Genomic DNA, 19,775 nt, shown 5'->3' with positions numbered 1-19,775 from the left:
ATTATGAATAACTTACCTGAGATGGAAGCCCCCAAAGCAACCCTCGTTGTCCTCCTCCAACGCTGCCATCTACCCCGGAGTGACTTCTGGGTATCGTGGCTCCGGCGCTGTGATTGGCCGGAGCCGCGATGACATCACTCCCGCACATGCACTCGGGAGCTGCCACTAACGGCATGATCGCCGTTAGAAGCGTCATACTCAGTGCGGTGCTTGTCTTTTGCAAATATCTCCTAAACCGTGTAGGTAAAAGTGGTCTGCAAGGGTTTACAACCACTTTAAAGTGGTTGTAAACCCTTACAAACCACTTTTGATCTACAGGTAAGCCTAGATTAAGGCTTACCTGTAGGTCCAAGCAATATCTCCTAAACCTATATGGTTTAGGAGATATTTGCCCGAAAACGGGCACCGCTGTCTACGGCGCATGCGCCGTAGACAGCGGCGCAGAGGCGCACTGAGCGCGGCATTTCCAAGAATGGAAAAATGTGAAAAATGGACCCTCGCGCTATTAAGTGCTCAAACGTGCAAAAATGACTAAATACGTGTCAAAAAATGGAAAAGTAAAAATTATAGCAATACAAAATCCACAGTGAAAGTGATACAAAAGTGCAAGTGTTGCTAAAAAATGCAGCGGGACAAAATAGTTAACACCAACTATCACATAAGTATAAACAAAGTAAAAAGTCCTGCGCAAATGGTGCCACTAAAAAATAAATGTATAAAGAAATATAAATGTATAAAAAAATATAATATATAAAGTCAATAAATCAAGGTGTACACACCGATGTGTGAAAACAGTGAAAAATAGGAGAAAAGGCGGGACCAGCTGTTCAAAAATAGATAAATCCAGGCTCTCAGAACTCTCACCTCAAAGATGGAATAATCAGGCAAAGTAAAATAACCCCAGAAGATTCTCCTTAATATTTCTCTATGTAATAACCAAGGAATAATAGATGAAGCCTGTAGTATATCCTTCTGCCACTAGAGGGCCATTTCCAATACTTGAATACAACACTGCAGCTTGTAATTCCGTGGTATAGAGCTTGAAAAAAACACAGAGGAGAGGGGGAGAGGGAGAAAGAGAGGGGACTCCAATAGTGTAGTAGTTGAATGAATGGACAAATTTATTAAAGCATAAAAAATGGACTCTCACATAAGCAAAAAAAAGGGTAACACAGAGCAGATAAAAATGAAGACCTGGCGTTTTCAGCCAGTCTTACGCTGTTTCCGGTTGTCCTACGGCCACTCCCTACGCGTTACGTCACGTCATGTGACTTCTTCAATGGGGATCAAACGCCAGGTCTTCATTTTTATCTGCTTTGTGTTACCCTTTTTTTTGCTTATGTGAGAGTCCATTTTTTATGCTTTAATAAATTTGTCCATTCATTCAACTACTACACTATTGGAGTCCCCCTCTCTTTCTCCCTCTCCCCCTCTCCTCTGTGTTTTTTTCAAGCTCTATACCACGGAATTACAAGCTGCAGTGTTGTATTCAAGTATTGGAAATGGCCCTCTAGTGGCAGAAGGATATACTACAGGCTTCATCTATTATTCCTTGGTTATTACATAGAGAAATATTAAGGAGAATCTTCTGGGGTTATTTTACTTTGCCTGATTATTCCATCTTTGAGGTGAGAGTTCTGAGAGCCTGGATTTATCTATTTTTGAACAGCTGGTCCCGCCTTTTCTCCTATTTTTCACTGTTTTCACACATCGGTGTGTACATCTTGATTTATTGACTTTATATATTATATTTTTTTATACATTTATATTTCTTTATACATTTATTTTTTAGTGGCACCATTTGCGCAGGACTTTTTACTTTGTTTATTTCCAAGAATGGAGCTGCCGCGCGTGTCGACTCCTGTGTGCATGCGTGGGAGTGACGTCATCGCGGCTTCGCCGAATGACAGCGGCGGAGCTGCGAGACCCCACCAACAAGATGGATGCGGCGGACTACAGGGGACAGCGGCGACTTCGCTGGCTCCTGTGTCAGGTAAGTGACACATAATGGGCTACTATGCGATGCATAGTAGTCCATTATGCTTTGCCTTTGCAGGGAATGAAAGAGGAAGTAAACTCATCAGGGTTTACTTCCTCTTTAAGGAGGCTAAGGTAAGCAAAACTCATAGGAGCAAATTTACCAATGTTTTCACTCAAGATTCTCACATTTTCAATTATGTGTAAATCATGATTTGTTTTGTGAATATCGGATGACTTGTAAAATGTATAATAATTAATAATAAAGTGTACTGTTCATGTATACCCAGCAAATGCATTTTATTTGTTAAACCAATCATTTCCACTATCCAGCCAAAACTCCTACTTCCCCACTCAAATAATAAACAGTGATTTTTTTTTTTAAACAACTTTATTGCAAAACACACACACACAGAACATTTGAACAGTTTGTAGTTTTTACAAAGAAAAGATTTTGTGAATCCACATGGTGAAAGTAATTCAAAATCCCCATTTGATTTTTTTTTTTTTTTTTTTAATTTAATATTTAAATAAAACATCTTCCCACCCCTCTCGCCAAGCACACATATTCTTATAAATTCAACCTGCACCACACATGGTGCAATGAGTGATTGCATAGGTATCAGTTACCCATTGACCCCTTACATGACACATGCAAGAGGGCAATACAAACAAGACAAAATCCCCTGAAATAGGGGAAAGAAGAGCCGGCTTCCTGTAAGTGAAAGGACACCCAAAGCAATTCATTGGAAATAATGACTGATATTGAACACGAGGCTGAAGTTTGACCCCATAGGCAACTGCTAACATTTTGGGGCTTTTTTGTTTCCCTTTTTTTACACTAACTAGAGGTCAGAAGTTCTTTGATACTAAATGACCTTTCACATTAAGTCCCAGAATGTAAAAGGCCCCCGGAGCACAGCATCATGTTAGAGCGGCAAACTTCAGTGACAAATAGTGGAACTCAAGTCTCACATGGTAAGTATTGCAATGGAAAGTTCAGTCTTTTATATGAGGCCTTCAAAGTTTTCCTAAAGTTTGCGTTCAAGGGTCAGGGTTGATATTTAATGTCAAACCAAAGGTCCAATAGAGGAACCTCTGGGAGAACAAGACGAACCTCCGGGAGAACAGTCTTTGCTTTGGTGGAATGTTCTCTTTTTGTAAACAGGTCAAGATGTCAAATGCCAACATTTAGTTTTTTGGTTGTTTTTTTTTTCTGTCATCCTTTCATTAAAAAATAATGAATTTATTTATAACTACCCAACCCAACTACCCTATCCCCCCCATTGCTTTTTGGTACTATAATTCATCTCGCATCTTGTCACCTTTTGGCCTGACTAGTCTACCAATAAACAGAATGGAGTCCGTCTTTTTGTCTTTGATAAGGAAGACATAGGGGTGGTCAGCGTAGAAGAGCTTTGGTGCTTTAAGCTCTTCCCTGGAGTAGATGTCAGCATCGAAAGGATTTCCATCAGTGTCCCACTCAAGGGCAGTTGCATGAAACAGGCTGGCCAAGTAGAGATCCTTCTTGCCAGAGATTTTGGAAAGGTCAGCCTTGGTTTTGTCAATGGCTTCGGTCAGACCAAGTTCACCCAGGTGTTTCTAGAATGAAAATGAAAAACAGTCTTTAAAGTGGACATAAACTCAAAAGGTGAGGGTTGGATATAAGGAACATCTAGAAATGTTAAAGTGGCTGAAGGTTTATTACCTTCAGGCATTCTATGCATGAAGTAAAAAAAAACCTTCAGTGTGCTGCTCCCCCCCACAGCCTCCTCCTAATACTCACCTGTGCTCCCTCCCGATCCAGCGATGTGCACAAGAGCCTTGGATTCCCTCTCCTCATGGACTGAGCCAGAGAACCCATAAGGAGGAAGCTGGGGGGGGGGGGGGGGACTGAGCCGCGGCTCTATATGTTTTGTGGACACATAAAGCAGGGCCCGGGAGCGAGCACACACCAGTGACCCTCATAGCAAGCGGCTTACTATTGGCGGCACTGGTGCCAGGAGCACTGGTGGGGGGACCTGAGAAGAAGAGGATTGGGGCTGCTCTGTGCAAAACCATTACACAAAGCAGGTAAGTATGACATGTTTGTTTTTGTTTTTTAAAAAGCCGAACTTTAATACCACTTTAATTATGACAAAGCAGTATTCTAAAAAATTTACCCTTTGCTTTGAATTGCTCCTGAAACATAGCAGTGTACTTCCTGGTCTGTGATTGTGCATAATTATTAATAGCTGTTTGTATATCTGCAATGTGAGATCATCTAAAGCTGTATACACACTATACAAATTTTGTTGTTTTATTTCCTTTAAATTTAGGGCCTGCCCGATTGCATACAATTTGAAACTGTTAGCCCCCGTACACACAGTCGGACATTACGATCACAAAATCCTTCTGATTTTTTCTGACGGATTTTGTCCGAAACTGGTGTTGCATACACACGATCGGACTAAGTTGTCAGAAAATCCGATCCTTCGGAACATGATGACGTTCATACGTTATGACGGGACTACGTTCAGGCTAGTAGCCAATAGATTTGGTCTCGTAATTTGATCTGAGCATGCGTGGCACTTTGTCCGATCGTAACTCTCTACAAACGATCGGACTTTGTTGATCAGATTTTGTTGCCGGAAAATTTTAGATCCTGCTCTCAAATTTTTTCCGTCCGAATTTCCAATGGAAAAAGTCCGATAGAGGCCACACATGATCGCATTTTCCGACAATATAATCCGATTGGACCTTTTCCATCAGAATTTCCAACTGTGTGTACGGGGGCTTAAGGTTTGACCTCTTATTATATGGCTTGGTAAATCTAAAGGAAAAAATCTAAAGAAAATTGTATAGTGTGTATCAAGCTTTAGGCAGTGGTTCACAACTTTAGCTCGCAAGTACCCCCAACAGGCCATGTTTTCAGGTTTTCCTTTACTCTGCACAGATGCTTTAAATCAATATCAATGACATGGTATTGCTAAGACTTATTTTATCTAAGGGAAGTTCCCAAAAGATGACCCCTTGGAGGGTACTTGAGGACTGAGGTTGAAAACCACTGATTGAAGGCACTGCTGCCTTTGTTGATTATTCTAAACAGAATGGAGTGGGATTTGCTTCCTTTGCTTTTCCTTTTGTTGGCATAGCTTCCACACTTCAAGTTCTCTCAAAAAACAAGTGTATTCATTTGCAGCACAAAGTTGTTAACAGAGTTGAATGTTTGCCTTGAAGGGTTGAAATTATGGAAAAACCAGCTGCTATGGTAAACCAAATGAGTACCATTGAATATTTTAAACTTTAGAGGTACTTTTTTAAGCATAACTTGTAGAATGGTGGAGTCGAAAACTTGGCACTGAAATAACAGACTGAAGTTTAATTGTTGGGATGAACATGTAAGTGATGGAAATTATTAGTTTGGCTGAGGCTGTTGGATTTAACTATTGTAAAAGTGGAGTTATATAATTGGTAAGGGTACCTTAAATAATCTTATGGGTAAAGAGACTGGTTAGATATCTCAATGCATAGAACGATGAAGATAAAGGTCAGATTCTACATATTAAACAAAGATGGTGGAAGGTTATACCTCTAAAATACTGGATTTCATTCAAGATATTCAGGTAGGGTTGAGTACAAGAAATAATACATATGAAGAGTTGGGTGGTGCGTATGGTTGCTTTAATTATATGGTACAAATGAGATAAATGGTTGGGTTTTTAAAATGTAATCTTAAAGCTAAATGTTTGGTTTGAATCTTGATGAATCATAGAGCTGGACTTACCTGAAGATCATGACTGACTTCCAGGCTGACTTTGGGCAGGGACACTGCAACTGCCCTCTTCTGCATCTTCCCAAGCCAGGTTTTGACCTGTTCTCTGGTCAGGAGTTTCTCCACTCTCTCCATGGGTTCTACATGGTAAGGCATAATGAAGACCACGCTGGATAACTTGTGGGCCAGGGGCATCTCCAGGATTTGAAGGCTGTGGGCCTCATCCTCATAGTAATTGTACAGACCTAAAGGCAAAATCACAAGTGATGGTAACCATAGGATACATTTCATGCTTGTAAGACATATTAAAAATGCTTCAAGAACGCTATGATTAATATGTCATATATGGTAATAAAATGGGTGATATCCATGGTTATGCCCTATCCATGGAAACATAGAGCATAGATATGTTGCAATAGATTATGTCCCCTGAAACAACCAGAGAGCCTCTCAGAAGTTTCAATAAGAGATATCTAAAAAGATAAGAACATTTTTAAAGCCAAACTCAAGCCAGCACTTTTTTTCATTTTGGGAAAAGTCAATAAGGGTTACAATTTATCATCTGCTATTGCGGTCTGTCTCCCTTTTATCTGCACTCCTTCTTTTCTTGTCTAAGTGACTCTACAGTGCAGTCACAAATACCCATACAACCTGAGTTTCTAAAGATTACCCACTATAACAAAAAACATTGAGCTGGGCTTAAACTCCTGAGTTTTTAAAGTCTTACATTTAAATAATATAGTATCTCATAAGGAATAATAATTCCTATTGAGATTTTGCTCAAGTTGTCATCATGATTTTCAGTTTAACATACCTGTACGGTGCATCATGGGGACAGACACGGTGAATGAGCGGGTCACCATGAAGCCACGGTTGTCAACCATCTTGTGGTGGAACTTCTCATCCCAGTGAGCTATGGAATAAAACAAAGCTTTAATTATCATGAACATTCTAAATAGAGAATTTCTTTAGACAAAGCCTATTTGCTTTGAATACTTACGCTTGAAGAACATTGCGTTGACAATGAGGGCTCCATCAGTCTTCGCCACGTCACTGGTCACCTCAGGGAGCTTGCCATCGGTAGTCTGAGTGGCCCACTCATTGATGGACTTAAGGGCGCTTCTCTTGTCTCTGAAGTTAATCTTGGAGTGCTCGTAGTTGTAGTGCTTTTTGCTGTTCTTCACAAAGTCATCAGAGAAGCTGATGGAGCTTGGGCCGTAGAGACGATTTCCAATTTTCCATGTGACATTACGGACAGTGGAGTTACTAACTTCGTTAAGGAGCTCAGCCAGGCCAGCATGGACAAGGTCATCACTCAGCTTGTCAACGCTAAGGACTGCCTTGGCCTGGGCGGCAGTGCTGGCTTTGCCGGCAAGGTTCACCAGACCAAGAGACGAAGCCACCACAACTGGTGAGAGCAGGATGTTCTCAACATTTTTGTCCTTGGCCATGGTTTGATAGAGGTTGAATGCCAGGTTAGCACTTCGGTCAGCAATGGTGCTGGCATGTTCACTGATCTTCTTCTCGGCAGGAGCCTCTTTGGCTGCTTTCTCCACCTCTTTCTTATTTACTGCTGCATCCACAGCGAACAGGAGGCCAAGAGCCAAGAATTTGATCATCCACATGGTGCTTTTAATTGTTGGATGCAGTGATGGAACTCTGAAAAAGAAGAGAAGAAAATTCAAACCATAAGGACAATTGTGGCATATTATGACATATTTTCCTTTCACCATTAAAATGTTGGAGGTCAGATGAGAATAAAATGAATCCATGAAAGCTTAAGCACAATGCAAGCTCTTTGTCTTGCCTTGCTTTTTGTGTATGTTTTTTACATGTGAATAATCTTGGCATTTTGTTTTTATAATTGTTTATTTTTAAAAGCAAAATCTAATTGCAGGACCCCAAAAATCTAAATAAAATAAAATAAATCCACGTAAACTTTGCTGCTAGTTTGTCTTGTTATTGCATTAATATATCACACGTTCCTCTGGTGAAGGCACACCCATTCTCTTCCCTACCCTGGGGGTGGAGTGAATATAAACCTGCAAATTGGGTTTAGACTGGAATTTGCCAGCAATTAGTCAATGAATTATAAAAAAAGAGTAACTAATGTTGGTCAAAGGCATGTTTGACCAAACTGAAAAAAGGTAATAATAAAAATCCTATTTTAATTTACTCGATTATTGTGCATTTAAACAACACCCCACCCCACTATTTTAAGTATGAAATGAAATAAAGAACTTAATAGGGCATTGAATTTAACTGACGCTGCCCCACCCTGCATGTCTGAGAAATTAAATAGCCTGGGGCTTTAGTTTCACAGTGAGCAACTAAACCTAGCATCTGAGTCACTCGTTCTATGCTCTATGCCAACTTTTGCAATAAAAAAGCCCATCCAAAACTACTTTTAAGTCATAGACAGGACATGGAATTTAGAAGCAATAATCTTCACACTGGAGACAGGACATGGCATGCCATGGCAATTGGAACACCAGTTTTGAATGGACTTAAAAAAAAAAAAGATTATATCTTTTTAGATTAAAAAGGAACATCTACTCCCATCAACCAGCTTCTGATGACAATGTCACCAACTCTGTGCATCCCACCTCCCTTCCCCTATCTCAAGTGAAATGACCCCCCCCCCCTGCCCCCCAATACATCAGCAATAGGGGATATATGCAAATATATTCTGCTTTTATCCTGCAAAAGGAAAACAAATTGACCCTTTAAATGGTTTTGGATAAGCTGCATGAACTATTTTCAAATGACCTTCATTTATGGTTGACTACTGTTCTCCAAGCCCAGAGCAGCTTGGGATCACACCCAGTACTGAGAAAGAGATGAGAATGTGGATTCGATATACCTTTATAGAGATTCTTAGTGAGGTCAACTTTTGCAATTTTCATTCTGAAAGAAATAGACAAATGAAGCAAATTGCCACAGAACACAATTTAGCACCAGCAGATGTAGAAGCACTGTTGTATGTCAATGAGACCCTCCTGTGGTTCTTAATGCCACTGCCTCTAGTGGTGGGATAATATTAGTGCTGGCAGGATTGGAGGGAGGGGGCAGACATGGGTGGGGGGGGGGGGGGGGTGCTGATGTGGCATAGTCTGAATGCTCTCTATGTGTTTATCTATTTCTAGCCATAATGTATCCCAGCATTGTCTCGTCCAGCACAGCCCTTGATGTCTATGATCTCATGGAAAATAAAAAAGAATAACAAAGGAAAATGATGTGTAGTGTGACTGAACAATAGACAAAACAGCCATCTCCTGTCTGAAGTTGTTAACCCTTTTTGCTTGTTATTGCATTCATCATCATGTTTTCTTCTAAAGCAAAGGTATTTCTTTGGCACTCTATGGAGCATCCCATAGCAATCAAACCTCACCGTTTATTATTGCACCATCATTGCTCTTGGTATAGCTGTATTTGCTAAGCCCAAGGAATCCCAAGTATTGACAATTAGACTTATTCAGCAAGATAATGAGTATTGATTATGTGTTTAATGCAGTAATCCCAAGGGACCAATCTGGTAAGGAAAATGAACTTGATGCCATGGATTACTGCACATTGGTTCTCTACATACTGCAGAACTCATTATGTAACAAACCTTATCCTACCCCATGCATTAATCTAAAGGAAAGTTGTATAATGTTTGGCCATCCAGTTATTGCAGGGGGTTTTGTTACATGAAATTTACAAAAACTGGAGAGTGTAAATCTGGTGCAGCTGTGCATAGCAGCCAATTAGCTGCTTACTTCAGCTTCTTCAATTCAATTTTGACAACGAATTCTGGAAGCTGATTGGTTTCTATGCAAAGTTGCACCACATTTTGCACACTCCAGTTTTAGTAAATCAACTCCAGTGTGGTAGAGAAACAATTAATACTCTTTACCTTGTTGAATAAGGGTTACTATACTGTCCCTAATCTGTCCCGTACAATTTCTAGATTTACCAAAATTTTGAAATATGATGACGTCACTAAACAATCTATTCAATCTATATCCAATCAGGGAAGCCCTTGCCGCACATAGTTGAAGGTAAATCTATAGGAAATGAAATAAGACAATTGTGTAATGTATGGCTAGCTTTAGGGTCACTATATACGCTACAAGAATCTGACCAAACTATTTTTAGATTTACCAACATTTTGTAATGAGCTAAACTATCTATTCGGTCTATATCCACTCAGGCAGGCTCTTGCACAACACAGGTGCTGGTAGATCCGAAGGAAATTGTACAATCATATTGTACCGTGGGTGGGGAGCTTGAGTTGTGATTTGTAGAACTACAAATCCCAACAAATCCCAACAAGCATTGATGGAGCATTAAAAGTGAATTCATCCTTGGATTCCCAAGCATAACACTAGGAGCTGGGTTGCCTTTCTATACATACAATTTGCATTGTCAAGAATCCTACTTTGTTCAGGACAACCCACCCCCCACTACCCATCCCACACTATAGCCTGTGGAATATCCAACTAGGCAAAGGGCAGCATGCAAAGTGCAATGCTAGGCGGTCTGAAAAGGGCATCGCCATTTTCTTCAATTGTAGGGAAGTTTCCTTTCGATTCTTCCCAAAATGTTTCCAACTATAATATTGGATTATAAAAGTACAGTATAAGCAGTGAAGCCTTTGACTGGCTTGCAAAATACTTGCTCTTAACAGTAGCATCATTCATCTAAGCATTATATATCTGTTCAATCGGGTCTGGCTCTCTGTGATTCTATGGGCCATCTCCCTGTACATAACACTTGAAAACCTTCCAATAAAATGTTTATGGCAATATTTTGGCTAAGTAGGTCCCCAGCTCTTTCCTCAGTGGTCCCCAATTGCCCCGCTTGAAATGTGCATGCAGAATGCGCACATACACGTGCATGGCCAATTTATAACATACATACATCCATGCAAAAAAACAATGTATAGTGCAATATTATATAACAATCAATGAGAATTTGTCTTTAAATGGCCTGACAGCACTACATTTTTAATAAAGTGAGATCTCACTGGCTGCTATCATCACCACTGCTCCATGCAATGCATTTATTACCATATTTATTCCTAATTTGCAAATGCATTGCATCAACTCTATGAAAGTATGCTGTGCAGTTAGTACTATATCCGTGCAATGGAAGCCAAGCACAAACCAGCTGATGCAGCAATTATTCCGCATGAATCGAGCTATGGATTCCAGTGTACAGAACTATACTGTAGTCAGAGCCCCTTCCTCCCTCCCCAGTAAGGATGGATATAGGTGACATACCTCAATAGTGGAAGCTATAGAGCTGTGTCTCTCCTGAGCTGTCCTCCTCTGTGCCTGCGTGTCTATGCCCTGCTCATCCAACAGCCCAGCCTATATACCCTGCAGAGGAAAGTTCTGGAAGTTTGGAAAACTTTATTTAAATGAGGGACTTTGATGCCCCCCTCCCTTCGCCCTCTGACGTCTCCAGCCCTCCTCCTGTGATTCCAGCCCCTCAGCTTGCTTGAAACAACCCCTGACATTCCTTTCCCTGACAATGGATACTTGTATCTGGATTGTAATATGAGGGATGCAAAGAATGGGCCTCATAGCCTGCAGATTAGATGTTTCATCGACTGGTTCAACACGAAATCGATTGCACAGATTTCTTTGGCCAACGCAGCGGGCATGCCATAAAAGATTTGCTCCATTAAAAAATGAAAATAAGGAAACAATCCTTTGTAAAAAATTATTTTAACATCCAAAATGCATTTTTGCTCGTTCTATGGACCTGACAAACTTGCTGTCCCAGGGTGACAATGTTGGTTCTTTATAGATACAGTACAGTGAGCGTTGTCACCCTAGGAGAGGATATTTGGTAATGACAGGATCACCAGGTTGAAATAAAGAAACAGACTGAAAAAAAAAGAAAAAGTAATTCAGCTGCCACATCTATTATTATTATTATTATTATGCAGGATTTATATAGCGCCAAGAGTATATGCAGCTCTTTACAACATAAGGGCAGTCAATACAATTACAATACAATATAATAAAGTATGAATCAGAGGGCCCTGCTCTAGAGACTCAACCAGATGTACTGAGATGCAATTCTTGTATCATCTGCAATATATTACATTTTTGTTTTTGGGTTTACAGGCTGTTTTACACTTGCTTTGGACTGCAATGCCCTCTGAAAAGAAATATAGATTTGGATTGCTTGTCACTGGGCTTTTGACAGGCAGTGAGGAGGTCTTATGTCGCCCTGTAATGCTGCTCTACCGTGCTGCAATTTCTAGCTTGCACACGGTTGGCGCCTGTCCTCATTAAACTTAAAGGGCGAGTCTGACAGGTGGTACAGCCTGTCACGCTGCCTCCCTCATTAAAAATTCTGCAAACCATCTTGTACAGACCCAGCCAGATGTATTTTGCCAAATCAAGTGGCAGTAGGGGGGGGGGGCCTAATTTAATTGAACCCTGGTTACTGTGAGTGTACGCTGCACCTTTCTGAAGCGATCAGTGTAGTGAGTGCAACAAGCAAGCAAGGTTGTAATAATGGTTCTCAGCTGGCTGGGCCCATTCACACTTGCCATTCATGTGCATTACATTGATGCATGCCCAGCAATGTAAATGAATGCCGCCATATCACACAAATGCATTTAATGTGATTTTCTGTGCACGGTAATGCTCTAGTGTGAATGGACCCCTTATTGATCTCACAATGCTCTAATTGTTTGGGATTTATTTGAATGTCTATAGGCCTTGCTCTGACCTTAGAAAGGAGATGTTATTTGGTGTAGATTGCTGGTGGAGCTCCCAGCTTGTTTGAACACCTGAAGAACTTATTTAATGTACAGAACTTTCTAGATGTCTGCGTGTTACCTCGGGGGTAAAGGGGGAGGGGAGGTAGCAAAAAACCTACAAGACGTCTTTCAGATGCTGAGCCCTCCCTCCATTGCAGCACATTACACTGTACTGTATGGAGGTCACAGCTTGGACCTTCTGCAGCTCAATGGGATTATTCATTTCTGTCTCGAATGATATTAAAGGAAAAGCAAGATGAAAAGCACATTCACTCATTTGCTGTGAGTTAACACGTGTTAGGTGACACGTTATTGTATGTTGGGTTAGTTAAGGTAGTGCCTTGAAAATGTACTGCAAATGTACCCCAAAGGCTAGTTTACACGTGCGATGCCCTCTGAAGAGCAATCTGAGGGTATTTGTTGGGTGGCGAGGAGGTGTTATGAAGCCTCCTCATTGCCTAATTTAACCCGGTAAATGTAACACCATTGTGATGCAATTGCATTATACGTGGTGGTGGGGCAATAGCGGTGAGGCTGTTTGCTGCGTCTGAAAAGCACAGCATTTTTGCCCATGATGTATACAGTGCTTTGAAAATGTATTCATACCCTTTGAAATTTTCCACATTTTGTCATGTTACAACCAAAAAAGTAAATGTATTTTATTGGGATTTTATGTGATAGTCCAACACAAAGTGGCACATAATTGTGAAGTGGACTGAAAATGAAAAATGGTTTTAAATTTTTTTTACAAATAAATATGCATTTGCATTCAGCCCCTTTTACTCTGATATCCCTAACTAAATATAGTTGGAACTACTTGCCTTCAGAGGTCACGGACTTGGACACACACGACTGGACTAAGTCAGTTAGTTTTGAACGTGATGACGTAAACGGGACTAAACAAGAAAGTTCAATAACCAGTAGCCAATAGCTGCATTTACGTCGTACAGTTTTCCCGATTTTTCATCCGTCGGATAGATTTGAAACATGTTATTTCTAGGTCTGTTGAAGTTTTGGGAAAAAAAAGTCTGCTGGAGCCCACACACACGATCGATTTATCCGACGGATTATGGTCCGCTGGACCAAGTCGGCCGGAAAGTCCGATCGTGTGTATGCGGCATTAGAGAACCGTAGTGAGCAAACGGCATCATGAAGGCCAAGGAACACACCAGACAGGTCAGGGATAAAGTTGTGGAGAAGTGTAAAGCAGGGTTAGGTTATAAAAAATATCCCAAACTTTGAACATCTCACAGAGCTCTGTTCAATCCATCATCTGAAAATGGAAAGAATATGGCACAACTGCAAACCTACCAAGACATGGCCGTCCACCTAAACTGACAGGCTGGGCAAGGAGAGCCTTGATCAGAGAAGCAGCCAAGAGGCCCATGGTAACTCTGGAGGAGCTGCAGAGATCCACAGCTCAGAGTTCACAGACGCTCTCCATCCAATATGGCAGAGCTACAACTATTTTGCAAAGAAGAATGGGCCAAAATGTCTCTCTCTAGATGTGCAAAGCTGGTACAGACATCTCCAAAAAGACTTGCAGCTGCAATTGCAGAGAAAGGTGGTTCTACAAAGTATTGACTCCGGGGGGCTGAATACAAATGCACCCCACACTTTTCACATGTTTATTTGTAAAACATTTATCATTTTCCTTCCACTTAACAATTATGTGCCAGTGTGTGTTGGTCTATTACATAAAATCCTGATAAAATACATTTACATTTTTCATTGTAACATGACAAAATGTGGAAAATTATAATGGGTATGAATACTTTTTCAAGGCACTGTACAGCCATGGGCAGCTGCATGTCTGCTTTCAGGTGAGCAGATAAGGGTCGATAAAACCACAGCTCAACTGTTTGGTTTTACTGATGCCTGGCTGCTTGTGTGAACAAGCCCTAAATGTTGTAAAAAATATGTACATTACCCTTTAATTTAACTACAACAGTGAATTACAATGCCTTAGTGCTAAAAACAATGGCAGCACATTGCAAGGGGCAGAGACAGAGGAGATGCAGCTAATGGACAGGAGAGCTGAGGCTGGCAGACAGGGAGGTTGGGGATGGCAGACAGAGAAGTTGAGGCTGGTGGACAGGGAACTGAGGCTGGTGGACAGGGAGGTTCATGCTGGCAGACAAGGAAGTTGAGGCTGGCGGACAGGGGAGCTGAAACTGGCGGACAGGGGAGCTGAGGCTGGCAGACAGGGTGGCAGAGGCTGGCGGACAGGGGAGCTGAGGCTGGCAGACAGGATGGCTGAGGCTGGTGGACAGGGGAGCTGAAACTGGCAGACAGGGGAGCTGAGGCTGGCAGACAGGGTAGCTGAGGCTGGCGGACAGGGTAGCTGAGGCTGGCGGACAGGGGAGCTGAGGCTGGCAGACAGGGTGGCAGAGGCTGGCGGACAGGGGAGCTGAGGCTGGCGGACAGGGGAGCTGAGGCTGGCAGACAGGGGAGCTGAGGCTGGCAGACAGGGTGGCTGAGGCTGGTGGACAGGTGAGCTGAAACTGGCAGACAGGGGAGCTGAGGCTGGCAGACAGGGTAGCTGAGGCTGGCGGACAGGGGAGCTGAGGCTTGCAGACAGGGTGGCTGAGGCTGGCGGACAGGGGAGCTGAGGCTGGCAGACAGGGTGGCTGAGGCTGGCGGACAGGGGAGCTGAGGCTGGCAGATAGGGAAGGTGAGGCTGGCTGACAGGAGAGCTGAGGCTGGCAGACAAAGGAGCTGAGGCTGGCGGACAGGGATGCTGAGGCTGGCTGACAGGGGACCTGAGGCTGGCAGATAGGGAAGGTGAGGCTGGCTGATGGGGGAGCTGAGGCTGGCTGATGGGGGATCTGAGGCTGGTGGACAGGGGAGCCGAGGCTGAAGGACAGGAAACTGAGGCTGAGGGACAGGGGAGGTGAGGCTGGTGCACAGGAAACTTAGACTGGTGGAGAGGGGAGCTGAGGCTGCTGGACAGGAATCTTAGGCTGGCGGACAGGGGAGCTGAGGCTGGAGGACAGGAAACTGAGGCTGGTGGTCAGGGGAGCTGAGGCTGGTGGACAGGAATCTTAGGCTGGCTAACAGGGGAGCTGAGACTGGTGGACAGGAAATTTAGGCTGGTGGACAGGGGAGGTGAGGCTGGGGGGACAGGGGAGGTGAGACTGGTAGAAAGGGTAGCTGAGGCTGGCTGACAGAGGAGCTGAGGCTGGTGGTCAGGGGAGCTGAGGCTGGTGGACAGGAATCTTAGGCTGGCGGACAGGGGAGCTGAGACTGGTGGACAGGAAATTTAGGCTGGTGGACAGGGGAGGTGAGGCTGGGGGACAGGGGAGGTGAGACTGGTAGAAAGGGTAGCTGAGGCTGGCTGACAGAGGAGCTGAGGCTGGTGGTCAGGGGAGCTGAGGCTGGTGGACAGGAAATTTAGGCTGGTGGACAGAGGAGCTGAGGCTGGTGGTCAGGGGAGCTGAGGCTGGTGGACAGGAAATTTAGGCTGGTGGACAGGGGAGCTGAGGCTGGCGGACAGGGGAGCTGAGGCTGGCGGACAGGGGAGCTGAGACTGGCTGACAGAGGAGCTGAGGCTGGCGGACAGGGGAGCTGAGGCTGGCGGACAGGAAACTGGGACTGGCGGATAGGGAAGCTGAGGCTGGCAGACAGGGGAGCTGCAGCTGGTGGACAGTGAGTGGTTTAGGTAAAATGTATATGAACAGGTAATCAAAGCTAGCTAACTCCCCTTTGATCCTCCACTTGATATCAGCGCTAAATGCAGTTGAGTTGACATGCATTGACATGTTTTTTTGTGTTGCTTGGCACAGGACCCAGCTTCCAAAGGGAACCTGCAGGTATGGTGAATGGGACTATGTATAAATGGCCATATCTAAACTTCAGAAGAAGGCGTTGTTTGTTTTTAACAATTAATTGAACTGCTGCATAAGAAAGAGCTCTTTCAGGGAACACATTCCCTTTTCAGGCTCATTGTAGATGACTTGGGTGGTAGTAGGAGACGGGGACACTTTCTACCAAATGTGACCCAGCTGTACAAACACAGATGATGGGGCAGTGTATAATGCTAATGATATAGGTGACACTATCTACACAGCCTTTTATAGAACCAGTCTCTGCACCAAAGGAGCTTACAGTCTTGCGTTAGCCATAAAGTGCGTTTTTGTACAATGAAAAATGCACTAAAAATCGCACAGCTGTGGACCAAGGTTAACCTACCAGCATAACTTTAGATTGTGGGGGAAAAGCAAAGCACCTGGAGGATAAACAGACATATAGGTAGAATTTACAAACTCCATGCAGCTTGTGTTCCTGATGGGGGCTGCACCCAGACCCCAGTATAAATTGCACCTACCTATCTGCTCACAGTCTTCTGCAACATTTAAACTGAGCTGCACTGCTGGCATGGTCCCTGGGTGCTGGTATGACCCACACCTGTGCATTGCGCAGGAGTTACGTCATCCTATGCCAGCCAATGTAGATGCTCAAAGGCTGGCGTGATGCCATCGAAGAACCTTGATCATTAAAGAGATAGGTCAAGTGCCTTTAGTTCTGCTCATGTGCAAGATGAATGGCACTACAATGTCGAACAGTGCATTGCACTTTGAAAACGCGCAACAATGCGTTTCAGTGAAAAACACATTGGGACAAAGATACATAGGTGTGTTTTTACACTGAAGGTGAGTTATGGCATTGGAGGGTGCAGTGGAAGGGACCCTTCTTTAGCAGATCCCTGTGATTGTTTTATGTTATTATGAGCTACCAAATAGCAATACAATAACAATATATGTGTGAAACACAATCAATGGATTTTCTAGCAGTAGAACAATCTTCTGGAAGTTTTCTCCTTGCAGATGTGTAGGGTTAGTGGAAGTTTTCTGGAAGTTTTCGACCCTCTCCTCCTCCCCCCACCCTGCCACGTTGTCTTTCTATGCAGCCATGTGGGATGCAGTGCAGAATTCTCTCTCTGCTCCCTCTCCAAATCCTCCTCCTCCTCACCACATGCCACAAGTTCTCCGCCATCAGACAGCCCAGGGATGGATGCAGTGTAGTTCTCTCTGTGAAGTATAGGAGCTAATATGGCTTCATGATATCCACTTGGCATTTCATTACCTTTTCCATTATCGCCTGTAAAATGATGAAAAAAAACAAAAAAAAAACGCAGTTGACGAAACTCAGACTAAATAAAGGTGACCATTTTTAGCTCCACAATGTTCAGGCAACAAACAAACCTCCATCAAAGCATGGATGCCGCACCACTTCCTTAAACGAAATCTCTCTAAAACTGAGCTATTAATATTCCCCCCTGCACATGCCCCCCTCCATGACTTTTCCAGCAAAATCAACAATGCAACCATCAGGCCCTCCCCTCATGCCAGGGTACTCGGTATAATCCTAGACTCTGACTTGTCATTTCAGCCCCAAGCCCAATCGTTGTCAAAAGTTTGTAGAATTCATCTCTAAAATTTGCCCCCTTTTAACCACTTGCTTACTGGGCACTTAACCCCCCCCCCCCCCCTCCTGTCCAGACCAATTTTCAGCTTTCAGTGCTGATGCACTTTGAATGACGGAGGGACAGTGCGGCTCTCGTTCTGGGTCGACGACATATGACGGTGCCCTAGAATGGTCGCTATGGCCGCTCTGTGTTGCTAGGACATGGCGTGACCCAGATCTCTGTAAAGAGCCGCAGTTCTTTAACCATGTGATCGGCTGTGTCCAATCATAGCCGGTCAAGTGTAAATACGGAAGTGCTGTGAATCGGCTCTCCTCACCTCACACTGACAGAGTGTATAGCGTGGAGTGCCGATCAGCGGCATCTCCTCACAGAGGAGACCTGGGCAGGTTATTAGGGCACTGATCATTAGTGCCCTGATTACAGGAAAGCCCCAGCAGTGCCACCAACCAGTGCCTATCAGTGCCACCAATCAGTGATCATAAGTGATGCCAGTCAGTGCCTCCCATCAGCGCTCATCAGTGCTGCCCATCAGCACCGCCCATCAGTCCTGCCACCTATCAGTACCTATCACCTGGCACAGTGGTATAGTGGTTAGCACTCTCACCTAGCAGTAAGAAGGGTCGCTGGTTCAAATCCCAACCATGACACTACCTGCCTGGAGTTTGCATGTTCTCCCTGTGCCTGCGTGGGTTTCCTCCGGGTACTCCGGTTTCCTCCCACAATCCAAAGACATGCAGGTAGGTTAATTGGCTTCTGTCAAAAATTGGCCCTAATATACGAATGGGGACCTTGGATTGTGGGTTCCTTGAGGGTAGGGACAGAAATGAGTGTACAGGGATAGGGACAATTGTAGACACTCACTCAGGTTGAACTGGATGGACTGGTGTCTTTATTCAACCTTACTAACTATGTAACTATGAAACCTATTCAGTTCGCGTTGTGCGCTATACAAATACTTCATTTATTCATTCACCAGTGCCCATCAGTCAAAGAGAAAAATTACTTATTTACAAAATTTACTGACAGCAAATAATAAAAACTTTTTATTTTTTTCAATATGTTCTTCCTTTTTTTTTGTAAAAAAATGTAATCCCAGCAGTGATTAAATATCACTAAAAGAAAGCTCTATTTGTGTGAAGAAAAAGATAAAAAAAAAATATTTGGGTACTGTGTTGCATAACCGCGCAATTGTCATTCAAAGCGTGACAGCGCTGAAAGCTAAAAAATGGCCTGGGTAGGAAGGGGGTAAAGGGGTTAAACAAAAAAGAAAACAATTATTATATTGCAGATTACCAAATATTGGATGTGATGGCTGCATTAAGTTTTCTGTTCTTTAGGATTTCTGCTGTTCTGCTGAGTCTGCTGTTTTTCAGAAGAACAGGCTGTGCTGCAGTCTGCTGCAGATGTTATACAAACAAAAAACGCACAACCTCCTGCACTCAAGAAGAATACTCCAGCAGTGGAGGACCTTAGGTCTTCTACATCTTAAAGCTAGGCAAGACTTTGCAGCACCCTGAGGACTGGGGAAGCCCAAAGAGAATACAGTAATACCTTGGATTGCAAGTAAAGTGGTTAACGTGCGTTTCGCAATGCGAGCTATTATTAAAAAAAAAAATCCTGACTCGGTTTGCGAGAGTTGTCTTGCAAAACAAGCAGGATTCAAGCCTCTGCGGTGTGCAGTACCACATTTGGCCAGAGGTGACATTCTGAGCTGCTTGGATGCACTCTGAGCCACTCTGAAAACTCAGAAACAGTTTCCAAGCCTGCATCTGATCGGCTCTTAGCGGTTTCTGAGTGTCTCCAGCGCCCCCTCCCACCTCTGGCCACATGTGGTACTACATACAATAGAA

The 19,775-nt window shown here is 43.4% G+C and overlaps 1 protein-coding gene across 2 annotated transcripts; it reads right to left on the bottom strand.

The window, feature by feature from the left end:
• Positions 1 to 2,474: 2,474 nt before the first annotated feature.
• On the bottom strand, positions 2,475 to 11,148 carry SERPINH1 (serpin family H member 1). 2 transcript variants are annotated; one of them, XM_077451457.1, is made up of 6 exons: positions 10,999 to 11,142; positions 8,595 to 8,638; positions 6,732 to 7,390; positions 6,546 to 6,644; positions 5,744 to 5,976; positions 2,475 to 3,579 (listed from the first exon to the last, which is right to left on the bottom strand). In XM_077451457.1, the coding sequence occupies exons 3-6, from the start codon at positions 7,354 to 7,356 to the stop codon at positions 3,277 to 3,279; spliced, it is 1,260 nt and encodes a 419-aa protein (XP_077307583.1). In that variant the 5' UTR covers positions 7,357 to 7,390; positions 8,595 to 8,638; positions 10,999 to 11,142; the 3' UTR covers positions 2,475 to 3,276. The 2 variants fall into 2 exon arrangements, with proteins under 2 accessions (XP_077307583.1, XP_077307584.1); XM_077451458.1 differs by lacking the exon at positions 8,595 to 8,638 and having other exon boundaries at positions 10,999 to 11,148.
• Between the last annotated feature and the right edge of the window lie 8,627 nt (positions 11,149 to 19,775).

Source organism: Lithobates pipiens, unplaced genomic scaffold, assembly GCF_037356315.1.
Source record: "Lithobates pipiens isolate NorthernLeopardFrog02 unplaced genomic scaffold, aLitPip1_a1.2 Scaffold_23, whole genome shotgun sequence".
Classification (NCBI taxonomy): Eukaryota; Metazoa; Chordata; class Amphibia; order Anura; family Ranidae; genus Lithobates; species Lithobates pipiens.
Note: the sequence above shows the minus strand (reverse complement) of the source record. Positions and strands in the feature narration are given on the sequence as shown.